Source organism: Parasteatoda tepidariorum, chromosome 3, assembly GCF_982258835.1.
Source record: "Parasteatoda tepidariorum strain Cologne lab strain chromosome 3, Ptep-v5.0, whole genome shotgun sequence".
In the NCBI taxonomy this organism is placed as follows: domain Eukaryota; kingdom Metazoa; phylum Arthropoda; class Arachnida; order Araneae; family Theridiidae; genus Parasteatoda; species Parasteatoda tepidariorum.
The window spans coordinates 8,071,991-8,083,921 of NC_141757.1; the positions used below are offsets into that span (position 1 = coordinate 8,071,991).

The 11,931-nt window shown below is 27.7% G+C and overlaps 1 protein-coding gene across 1 annotated transcript; it reads right to left on the minus strand.

Annotated features, from left to right (window-relative positions):
• Positions 1–514: 514 nt before the first annotated feature.
• On the minus strand, positions 515–10,320 carry LOC147812746 (cell cycle checkpoint protein RAD17-like). Its single transcript, XM_087158727.1, has 6 exons — positions 10,131–10,320; positions 6,953–7,081; positions 6,801–6,840; positions 4,604–4,684; positions 4,460–4,514; positions 515–758 (listed from the first exon to the last, which is right to left on the minus strand). The coding sequence occupies exons 2-6, from the start codon at positions 7,067–7,069 to the stop codon at positions 614–616; spliced, it is 438 nt and encodes a 145-aa protein (XP_087014853.1). The 5' UTR covers positions 7,070–7,081; positions 10,131–10,320; the 3' UTR covers positions 515–613.
• Positions 10,321–11,931: the final 1,611 nt, after the last annotated feature.

Here is an 11,931-nt window from a genome sequence, read left to right on the forward strand (position 1 = left end):
AAACTATTATAAGCTCTCAAGTTTAGTATTAGTCAAGTTTAGGTCATCAGTGTTTATAGTAATATTTATCTGTATCAACGTACATTTATAATTTATAAATGTATTCTTAAAAATTCAACGTTGTTTTACTTGATAAACGAATATTTAAAGCTAATATGAAACAATATTTATTTTTTTATTAACAGAAAATATTTCATGTTAGAAGCATTTTGATTATTTATAGTATTATGAGCTTTAAGACAGTTTTGGAAGAAAATTCCAAGTATTACTGTCAAAAACCAGTTTAAGAAATCCAAAAAATTCAACCTCCAAGGTATAAAAACCTTTTTTTAAAACCCAGACACAAATTATCACTTTTGTATTTTCTTTTTACAATAAAAGGGATGAAAATACTGTATTTTTTTACTCGAAAAATCAATTAAAATGAACACTGCATAACACTTATACAAGCAAACTTCAATTAGAGTCAATTAAAGAAAAACAATCTCTTGTTTGCAATTAAATTGAGACCAAGTCATTAATAGAAAGTGACTTTAATTCAAGTAAAAAAGAAATCAAAAATTTAATAAATATTTTCATTATATAAATATTTCACAACAAATAATCTCTGTGTTCAAAAGTCGTATTCTTCTATAACAATTTCTTCATCAGGCAATAACTTGACATTTTCATCTGACTTGTTAGCATCATCAATTGGGTCGCTCTCTTCCTCTCCGAAACAAAAGTGGTCTTTTTCATCTAACGTCTTTACCACTTGGCTATTAATATATGAAATTTTACAACAATAAAAGTAAGTAATCATTAAATCAATAGTAATGAAAATGATTATCAATAATGGTGAAAATATAGATTGAAAGATAGAGAAATGATTTTTTTTTCCTTTTTGAAAGATATAGAATAATTTTCAATTTAAAAAAAAAAAAAAAAAAAAAAAAAACATCCTTAAACTTATGTTTGTTTCTCATTAAATTTAGAAAACTGAATTGACAGAATACTACTAAGTATAAAGAAGTCATTAGTAAAATAAAATTTTCAGATAATTCTATATACCTTGCACTTTCGCATTGCTTCAATTTTATATTACAAAATTATTTGCAGTAAGAGTAGGGGTTATTTCCTGAGCATATATGTTAGTTAACAGAATTTTTTTTCTAATATTAAAATCAGCAAGCACAAAACTATGATGAAAATTTTAATTACTTTTCTTTAATTCATTTAAAGATATTAAATTAAATTAAATTTAAAAAATTAAGAATTTTTTATTTATTTATTTACGGAATTTCTGAAATTTACATAAAATATGACTTTTTATCTAATATAAATTTTTTGCTTGATATATTTTAGACAATGCCTAATTTTGCAAAAATGAAGATATAGAAATTTTGAATATAAGAACATGAAGATTCTGCTGCAGATTGACTCAGTAAATTCTGCTGTAAGGTATATAAGTTGCACTGCAATGCCATAATCAAAAATACAAAAGTAATAACCAATCAGAGTTTTTAAATGAAGAAGTACATTGCATAAAACAGATTTCATAAAACAGTTTGCAAGAAAGTATTTAAAATTGATTTAAAATGGTTCTTAAAAACAAAATGCAACTTTCTAAACTAGCTAACATGCGGTGAATGAAATTATCACTAAGTTTAGTAAGTTAAATTAAAAATAATGTAACTCTAGTGAAAAATATCAGAAAGTCTTTTTTTGAAATGATAATAATATTTGCTTTCTTGGAAAGGTGCGTCGTTTATGAAAGAGCAAAATCATTGATCTGTCTGGGCTTTTTTAAGAGGTACCTATTTTGTGAAAATTTAGACATAATTAGTGCAAATAAAAAATTATATTTAAAAAATCAACACAAAAATATGGTAAAGGAAGAAAATATTTTCAAAAATTGTCACTACAAATAAATATCATTTATGACTTATCTCTATATATTTTTCCCTATATACTCAAAAATAATTTTGGTATTGTAAAATTTTGGGCTAAAAATTTTATCTAAATTACAAAAAGCATAAATCTGTAAAATTCATTGTCCATAGTAAAATTTCAACTTGAATTTAGTAAAAACATGCATTTAACAGTACTAATACTAAAAGTTATTCTAATTATGAGAACATTTTCCTCTGGGTCATACAGAAAAAAGTTTCACAGAGAAAAAAATATTAGAAATGTCAGTTAAAAGAAATTTACAATAGTGTTTATGATAATGTTCGAATTTCGACTTCTTGTAAAGCTTACAGAGGGGCCTTGCTTTTAATTTTAAAAAACTCAGAGGGAAAAAAATTCGCTTTGATAATGCGTAAACGACCGATTAGGTTTCCCACATTGACTGAACACATGCTACCGTTTTGTAAAAGACAGCTGGCAGGAAAGCTCTTCTTTTCCATAGATTGCAACAAGAACACAGGTTTGCATGAGAACTTGCTTTTTTATTTGTGAAACTGCCGTTTTTCCTAAAGTTGAATTTGTGAAGGTACCGCTAAATGGTAGGAAATTTACCCTGAACAGACCCTTGAGCTCAGTATTTATTTAATATCCATAAAAACAATACAGTATAACCCTACAACAACACAGAATTCAATACAAGTTAGCGTTCCAAAATCGTGCAATTCTAAGATGTATTTATTACTTAGTTCTATATATTTAAAGAATAATTAATACATTTAGGTATATATTTATAAAATAAAAATAAAAAATACCTTGGCAAATATACTAAATTAAAAAATACATGACACTAAAATTTTATACTTTCATTGTAAAATATATAAAATTGTATCTATTATTTGAAATCAAAGTTCTAATTTTTGGTTAAATTAGAACTAATCCATATTGCCTTTATAGACAACTGAATTTAAATCCTTAAAAATATTTTCTCACAGCGCTTCTGTTTTGAGATTAAGCTCTTTCGTTCTCCTATACGGTTTATTTTTATGTTTGTACGATTACCTACGCTTATGTACGGTTACTTTCTTATGTTTGTATTGTTTAAAAAATGGTTCCAAGGAGTAAAAAATAAAGATTTGTTAAATAGCTGCAAAAAACAAAAAAAAAATTTAAAAACTATAATTTTTATTTTTCAATCATAAGACCCTTATTTTCTTGAAGAAATCTTAAAATAGTTTTTAATTTAAGAGAAATTGTAATGGTTAGCACCTCTGAAAACAGCACAGGAATATGAGTGTGATGCTATTTTCAACATTTGTTTTGATGCCAGTTGATGGTAAATTCAGAAGGAGTAGGTGGGAACAAATTGTGTAAATATTTTCATAAATAAGCAGACATTCAATTTCAATATGAAGATGAAAGAAAAGCCATGATCTCCAAATAATCTGCTGTTGAAAAATTTAGTGTTAAGAGTTACGATTCTGAGAAGAAAAAGAATGGAACAGTCTTCTTCTCTAACTAAAGATAGTATTATCTCAATATATTTATCTTTAGCGCAACTTTATATTTCATTTTACAACCGCATTGAACAGTCAAGCCAATTTCAGGTTTACAACCATCAATGCTTAACTATGTTTCCTTGTAAATTTTGAACCCAACCCAGAAGACAAGAAAACTCCTGGATCAAATATTGGGACTAACCAACCCTTGTAATGTTGCACACAATTTTTGCACAGCACAAAACTTAATTTATAATCCTAAATTGAGGTACAGTGTTTCAGAAGATATAATTTTCAATATTTATAAAACATTTTCTTGAGAGTGTAAAGACAAATGTATCTAGTCCATCTAACTGGAAAGAAAAACACAAAATTCTTCAAAACAGACAATCTTTTACAAGGTCTAACATCAAAGCAAATGTACTACATTAGAGAATAAAAAGAAAGATAGTATACATACAAGTACAAAGTAATAGCAATTGTATGTGGTCACCTTTAAGACAAGTTGGAATATTTTTAGCTTTAAAAATATTTAACACATATTTTTTCAAAATATAATTTACAATTTTATTAAAAAATATAATTGATAATTTTAAAACTAAAATCAATAACAATAAAAACCAAATTGAAGAGATTTTAATTGTTTGAAAGAATCAGGGGTGATTTTGAGATGAAGTAAAAAAACCTGAAAATTTCTTGAGTAAAATCATTAATGACGTATTTCAAAAAATAAATGTTTTTATAAATTTAAATCATTGATATTTTCACAACATGAAATTCTAAATAAATCATATACAACATAATTTAAATTAATAATAGAGATGCCTGTAAAGAGATGCCAAGCATAAATTCTAGTTCCTAATATTTCTAAATAAATTATACAACAATTTTTATGCATAAATGTGATCAATGATTTCTTGAAACTTCTAGATCTTGGATTTTATGAAATTTTCGGATTGCGGTAAGCAGAATCATCTCTGAACAATATTGGACTTAATACAGCTTAATTAGTAGATTGCATCACTACAAGGTTTTAAAAATTAAAAAATTAACATAAAATGATAATTAGTTACCTAAAAAACTTTTTTATTTTCATATCTCCTAATTCTTTTGTTAGTGTTACTTGAGCTAAAATAAAAATAAAAAAAATTGAAACAAATATTTTTAATCTATTTATTATGTTTTTTTTTTCAAATAGAATATTAAAGTGTTAATACCAGGATTTAAATCCCTTATTTGCAATTTTGAAAGATAAGGAACTAAGTCAACTTGTAGCTGTCTCATACTAAGAGAAGAGCCTGAAAAGAATAGGCAATGCACTTAATTCATAAGCTAAAAGAAAAATCCAAGTTGAACAATAAAATATAAATTAAAAAGTTAACAACATTTCATAACCATAAATACCCATAGCTGCCAACATGGATAGGAATAAATCCAGTAGATTTTACGAAAAAATAAAAATTTTATAACTGTTCCATAATTTTTTAACCGTTTTGAGAAGTTTGGGATTTTATAGTCATCACAATACAAAAACTTTATTACACTAATAAAGTTTATTACAGTATAAAACTTTATTACACTAATAAATAGTCTGCAATATTTTCCATTTATGATTAATATTAAATGAATTTGAAATGTTTCTTTTTATTATTTTTAACATCTATTTTAAAAAGACAAGTAAATCATTATTGATGATTAATAGATTTTACTATTTAAGTACAGAATAAAACAAACTTAAATTTTCAGAAAAAAAAAAAGCTTTAAACTAATTACAATAAGTGAGTCTCGTTCCATTATGCACTAGCAATACTTATTTAAGTATTCAAGCAAGTGATAAATTGTGTAAAAATTCTATTCCGATTAAGGATATTTTTCAAAAACTTAATCAGTTATAGGGAATTTTCTAAAATGTACAAAAACCAGGAGAATTTTCATTATACCAGTAGACCTGGGAAAAAATGGCAAAATCCAGTAGTCGACTGGTAAATCCAGGAGAGTTGGCAGCTATGAATACCCATTTTAAAAACATCATCATCATCAATGGCTCGACAGCCCAGGGTGGGCCTCGGCCTTCTCAAGAAGTTTAAACGAAGTTCAAGTGAGTTTAAACTTCTGAAAAAGTTTAAAAACATACAAATGCAAATTTTGAATATTTTAGGTGGATCCAAGAATCTAGTTAAAAACTTCCAAAGTCTAAAAAAGTTAAAGCTTTCTAGGAAGACCAATGCTTCCTAATAATGAAAAAAAAAACCTAGAAATATTTTCTCTGTTAATTGTAATCTATAGTAACTGTTAGGTTATTTTAAAAGATTTTGAGCAGAATGAAACATTTTAGAAAATCATGTTATTTATGCCCATGCAAATTTTATATCAACTATAATGCATGGAGAATTAGTGGCTTTTGGATTTGGCTTTGGTTCCTTTTTGAATTGTGGCATTGTAACATAGTGTCTCTTTTATTATTAGAAAAAATAAAACTATAATTTCTTTCCAAGAAAAAAAAACTATTTTGAGAGAATTTAATGAATATTTACAGTTATATTGTTTTCAAAACTCACAACATAACACTTTTGACAGCAATGAAGCATTGACTGTATTATTATTGCAGGAAGCGTTGCCAAATCTTCCAACAATAAATAAGCACCTTTTAAGTACTTTTTAAGAGTTCAAAATATATTTTTAATCACTATATACATTAACAAAATGCAAAATAATTTTCAAATTTTACATGATCATGATAAAATAACCAGTTTCTGACAACGAACTCTTTTCTTGATTATATTAGCTTTTATAAAAAGATCAAGAGTTTTTCCAGTCTGATATCAGGTGGTGGAGAATGAAGTCTAAAATTAAGAATATCTAGCAAAATACAGCAGAGTTGCACATGAGAGAGCAAGAATGTCAGTGAGCCCAGCTCAGTAGACGCACATGCAGACCCGCAAGTATTTCATCAAACAAGTAAAATTATTGGCGCTTTCATACGCTACGGATCGAGGGTACATTGAAATGGATTGTGGTTGAATGAACTGTGAAAACGTTGAATAGAATAATGTGAAAAACACGCTTCTGCATAATATGCGGCAAAAATCGACAAAGTAAAGAAAAAAAATCTGATTTTTGAAAAGGAAAAATTAAGCAGTTTTTAAAAACACTGAATAAAAAAAGCATCTTAAGGGCCTTTAAAAAAAGAACATCGAAGATAAGCACCTTTAAGCACTTTTTAAAAACTCTATGCACCATGTATTAAAACAAAGATAAAAAAATTCATTTTACAAAACTGCAATTAATCTTCAACTACTCACATAAGTACAGTTAAGATATTTTTACTAAGTGGTAATGCTGGAAGCAAGTTTATAATTTTGCTTTAAAAAAATAAAAAGTAGGAACAAAGTAACTATTAAAATAAAGTCCTACCACTAAAAGCATACTTCAGAGATTTTTGCAACCGCCTTTGCTGTAAGATAAAAAAAGAAATAATAAATAAATAAAATTTTAAAAAAATGAAAGCAGATATAAAATTACAAATCAATAATTTTGGCAAAGAATCGAAGAATCTTCATTTATACCTTAGATAAATTTTCATAAAATTGAGGTTTGTGCAGTGCTCTCCACCTCCTATTAGTCACAGAGGACAAATTGAACATCAGACCTCTAGACGCCAAAGACACCATATAATCATTCATTGTGTCACGACTCTGAAACAAATATATACATAATTTACCCTAGAATAATGGTAGAGACCATTTCAGTTTTTGACTTTTTTTTAAATTTCTCAAGGTTTTTAGATCATGAGAGTTTTTTTTTATACTTAGCTATAAAGCTTAAAGTTGTCAGAAGTTTGAGAAACCAACAATAAATTACAAAAAAAAGGATTTTTTAACACCCTATGCCAGAAAGTCAATCAAGAATCTTGTAACTTGTATTGATTATTTTGGTTGTTATTTGCAATAACAGCATAAAATTTCATAAACCTAGCTTAAATATTTATGGAGTTATAGACATTTTTAAAAAAATTAATTCCCTTGTCTTATGTTTTTTTTTTTTTTTTTTTTGTTATAACTTCAATATCTAATATAATTAAACAAAGTTGTTAGAGAAATTTAAAATTATTTACAAAAATATAGATTTAAAATTTGAGAAAAAAAATCAATAAAAACTACTTAAGATATGAGTAAGACCCCTGATGGTAAAAGAACAAGAGGAAGACCCAGACTTACCATCCAGCGCATGTTTTTGGGCGAATTAAAAGAATGTAGAATATCTGGCTGGGAGGAAGCAAGATCTATTACTAGAGACAGGAGGCGTTGGAGGGATATGCTAGAGGCCTTAAGTGCCTAAGGCACGTAGAGGATAAGTAAGTAAGTAAGATATGAGTATTTAAAGTAATTCGCTTATATTGCGCACACACAGAAAATTTTTTAAAAAAAATTCACATTTTTGTAATAAATTGTATTTTGGCAACTAATGAAAATTATCTAATTTAAATATCTTAAAAATTGTAAAAGTGTCTAACAATTTTCTAAGTTGTTTATATATTTTTTAAAAGAAAGCTCAGAATGATAAGGGTCTTTCCACAAGTTTCATTTTATATTATAAAACAAGATTTATTAAAATTGATGTCGGAAAAAATAGGCGAGACTACAAAATAAAATTTGTGAAAAACGCTAACCTTTTGTGATTTCTTTTAAAAAATTACTTAGAAAAATGCTTGAGATTCTTAAAATTTTTAAGATATTCAAATCAGTACTCTTTTCATTAGTTGCTAATTGCGGTTCACCGCAAAATCAAGGCCTCCATTAAACTTCGGAGAAAAAAAAATTTGACTTTTTCAGGTATACCAGGTAAATTTCAATTAAAATCAAGATCATATTTTCCTCGGAAAACTTTGATTCTTTTATCTGTAATGTGAAATATTTGATTTTTTGTGTAAAAAAAATTTCATTAAATGAGGATGGGAGTATTTCAGTTTGACTAAAATGTGCAATTTTTATAACAAATAATAGATGTCAGAATTATTTAACTTTAATCTCAATAACTGATTACTGTTACTGACAATTTTAAGACTGGTTATTTTCCAGGCATGATATAGAAATTTTCCAAGCTTTTATAAAGAAAATGCAGCGTTCTCTGACTATTCCCTGATTTTTAGAGTCAAAAAAAAAAATTCCCTAACAATTCCAAGTTTACCCTGAGCTAGGGGAACCCCGAAAATTATGAAGAAAAAAGAACAGTTTAATCGAGATCCCCACAAAAAAAAAGAGTTAATAAATTAAATATTTAAATAAGTTGTTCTTTAAATATTTTGAAATAAAGGCAAATAAAGGCAAAGATCATTTCATCTTCAGACAAAAGAGAAGAGCAAGAAATAATAATTTTTATGTGATTAGTTTTTCTTTAAGTCTTTCTTTAGGAAATAAAGATTAAATTTAATTTTAATAACCTTAAGACTAATTCAAAAATTTTTAGAAAGGAAAAAAAATATAATGCCTCTCTTCAGACATATTCAGACTTCAAAAACTCCAAATTATACAGCTAAGAGATTTTGCTTAACTAAATTACATGGCACAGAAAAAATAAAAATTCAACTGAAACAAGTGATTCCAAGATTAGGGACTGGAGTATATTAAATAAATCAAATGTCACATGACTTTCTGTTCCAGAAAAAAATTTAACGTCCCAATAAAACCTTTGACATAAAACAAATTGATTTAGAAACAAGAATTTGACAAGAGAGTTTCAGCCAAATGGTTTCTTTAATGAACATACAACATTTCATTTTATTTTATTTTATAACCGTTGTTGAACAGCCGACCCAATTTTTGGACTTACGACTGCTAATGTTCAACTCCATAGCCTTGTAATTTTGAACCCGATCCAGAAGACAAGAGAACTCCTGGATCAAGTATTGGAAGGAATTTACCTTCTGGGAGAACTTTTTGATGAAACTAACCCGCATTTGCATTACATGGAGGGGAAGACCACTAGAACCCCCAGGGACAGGCTGACGGTAATGGGACTGTAACCCATGATCCGTCTACCACTAAGGATATATCACGTCAGCATTGTGGTTGGTGTAAGCGAGATTCGGAATTGTATCAACCAGCCATTGCTGGGATTTGTGCCCGGTTCACCTCATTGGAAGGCGAATGCTCTAACCCCTGAGTCATTGCGGCTCAACATACAACATTTTATTTTATTTTATAACTGTTGTTGAACAGCCGTTTTAATTTTGGGTTTACAACTACTAATGTCGAACTCCCTAGCCTTGCAATTTTGAACCAATCCAGAAAACAAGGAAACTTCTGGATCAGTACCCCCATAGGAATGATTTGTTATGGGAACATAAAGAACTTTGTGACACGAAAGATTTAACGTGCATCAGTCAACATTTACTACACGGAAAGTCTTTGGTCGGCAGGGACCGAACCCAGAACCTCTTGAACATGGATCCAGTGCCCTACGGACTTAAACAAAAATTCCTCAATCATAGAGCCTTTGGGTATTGAAAACTTTGCCCTACTTTATAATTGAGGAAAGTTTGGAAAAGCTGATGGACACTCCATTGAAATTTAAGCTTATGTAAATATAAAAACAGAGTGTTTGGTTTTAAAAAGAGAATTATTTTGGGAGTTATTGTTCCCACTCTTCAAATTTGCAAACTAAAAGATACATAAAAAATATAACACTATTTCTCAAAGTTTTTAAATAAATTATTAGTAGTTTTAAAAAAAAAGTGATACATACATTCCATAGAGCGCTGACGTAATCAGCTTCACTTAACCAATGTGCACATTCAAAGTTAGCTTCAATGTCATCAACAAAGGGAATATAATTCTCTTGCAAAAACAAAGTAAAAGCTTCAGCAGAAATAGATGTTTTATCAAACACTTCCTAAAATAATACAACACAAGATTAGTAAACATCAGCAAATGAATTAAAGTGATAATTATTAAATACAGTCTGCACTGCATACCTGCCAACATTGGAGAAATAAAATAGTGGAGATTTTACTAGCGACATTTTTTAGGCTATGAGTAATGTTTTGAAACATTATGCATAATCATGTAAGTCAAAAAGAAAAATTCAAAATTAGAAATAACAAAAGCACTTACATTTAGCGAAGTAAAAAATACGTATATAAATCTTAATCTAAAGAAGTTTTTTTTTTAAAACCATTATTTATAATTACTTAAACTATTCTATAACCGTTGTTAAACAGCCAACCTAATCCTGGGTATATGGCTACTAATATTCGACTCCGTAGCCTTGTAATTTTGAACCCAACCCAGAAGACAAGGGAATTCCTGGATCAAGTATTCCGAGAAACTTGCTTTCGTGGAGGACTTTTTGATGGAACTAACTCGCATTTGTGCTAGATGGAGAGGAAAACCACTAACTATCAACAGCTATTAACAGTAAACATTATGCAGTACTGGCAATAGCACTATCTGTTGAGGAAAAAGAGAAGTATTTTTGCCTTAAGCGGTTATTTTATCAACAATTTTTTTTTAAAATTTCATCAGCAAATACGGAAAAATTTGAGAATAACAGATCAGGAGATAGTTGTAAAATACAGGAGTGTTTTTTAAAAAACTGGTGACTAGGCAGATATGGCATTGCAACCAATACATCTATTCCATAGACAAAATGTTATTTTATTGTCAGTTAGAAAGTCTGAATGTTCATTCCAATAAAACATGAAATTTTTGTTTAATTTTTTTATAAGAAAATCACATCCAAAATAAGTGTTAAACATTTTTGCTCTTTCAAACACTTTGTTTTAAATTAACAGAAATATGAAAGCTCTCAGTAGTAGTAAAGATCATAATATTTCTGAAAACACCAAAATATCTGATGTTCTTATATGCATGCAAAATTTTAGTATATTTTCAATATAAAAATTAAACAAAATATTGACAAAGAGAAGAAAAAATTCTCAAACATTAAATGTTTTTACTGTCACCGATATATAAGAATCTAGCTGAAGTATCAGGTCATTTTTATTTTGCTAACATTTTAAAACCACACTAATTTACTCATTTCTTTTCGTTAAAATATTTGAACATAAAAGTAACTTTTCTGCGTTGTTAGTGCCTAATCACTTGCACAGCTTGGATTGAAAAAAAAATCTAAAGTTAGAAAATATTTTTTCTAACCTAGCTGTTGAAGAAATTAGACATGAGGCTGGCCAGATGCTTATAAGAAAATCACATCAAAACAGAAAAGTCTTCTGCTTGCAATGCATTAATAACATTAGTAAATTTTTTAAAAAGGATTCAATAAATTCATGACTCATATTTTTCTTGTTTGAACTCTCTCTTTTCGTTAAGTAAAGGAATTAATAGTTTTCTTTTTTTTTTTTGAAGATAAAACTTAAGGTATTTGTATCCTTCTTGATTTTAGTATTGCTTAGATATAAGAGCTATCTGGATATATGTTATTTAGCAGAAATGTATTTTAGTAATCAGCATAACAACATATGCTAAGAAGAGAAATTAAAAATTAAGAACTAAGTAGATAGAATAGCAGAAGAAGAATATTTTTG

Excerpts from the sequence above, each read along its gene's own strand:
- LOC147812746 (XM_087158727.1), bottom strand. The coding sequence starts at position 7,069 with ATGAATGATTATATGGTGTCTTTGGCGTCTAGAGGTCTGATGTTCAAT. Across the intron at positions 4,685-6,800 it reads TCTGAAGTATGCTTTTAGTG|GCTCTTCTCTTAGTATGAGA; the intron begins GTAGGACTTTAT and ends TATTCTTTTCAG. Across the intron at positions 4,515-4,603 it reads AATAAGGGATTTAAATCCTG|CTCAAGTAACACTAACAAAA; the intron begins GTATTAACACTT and ends TTTTTATTTTAG.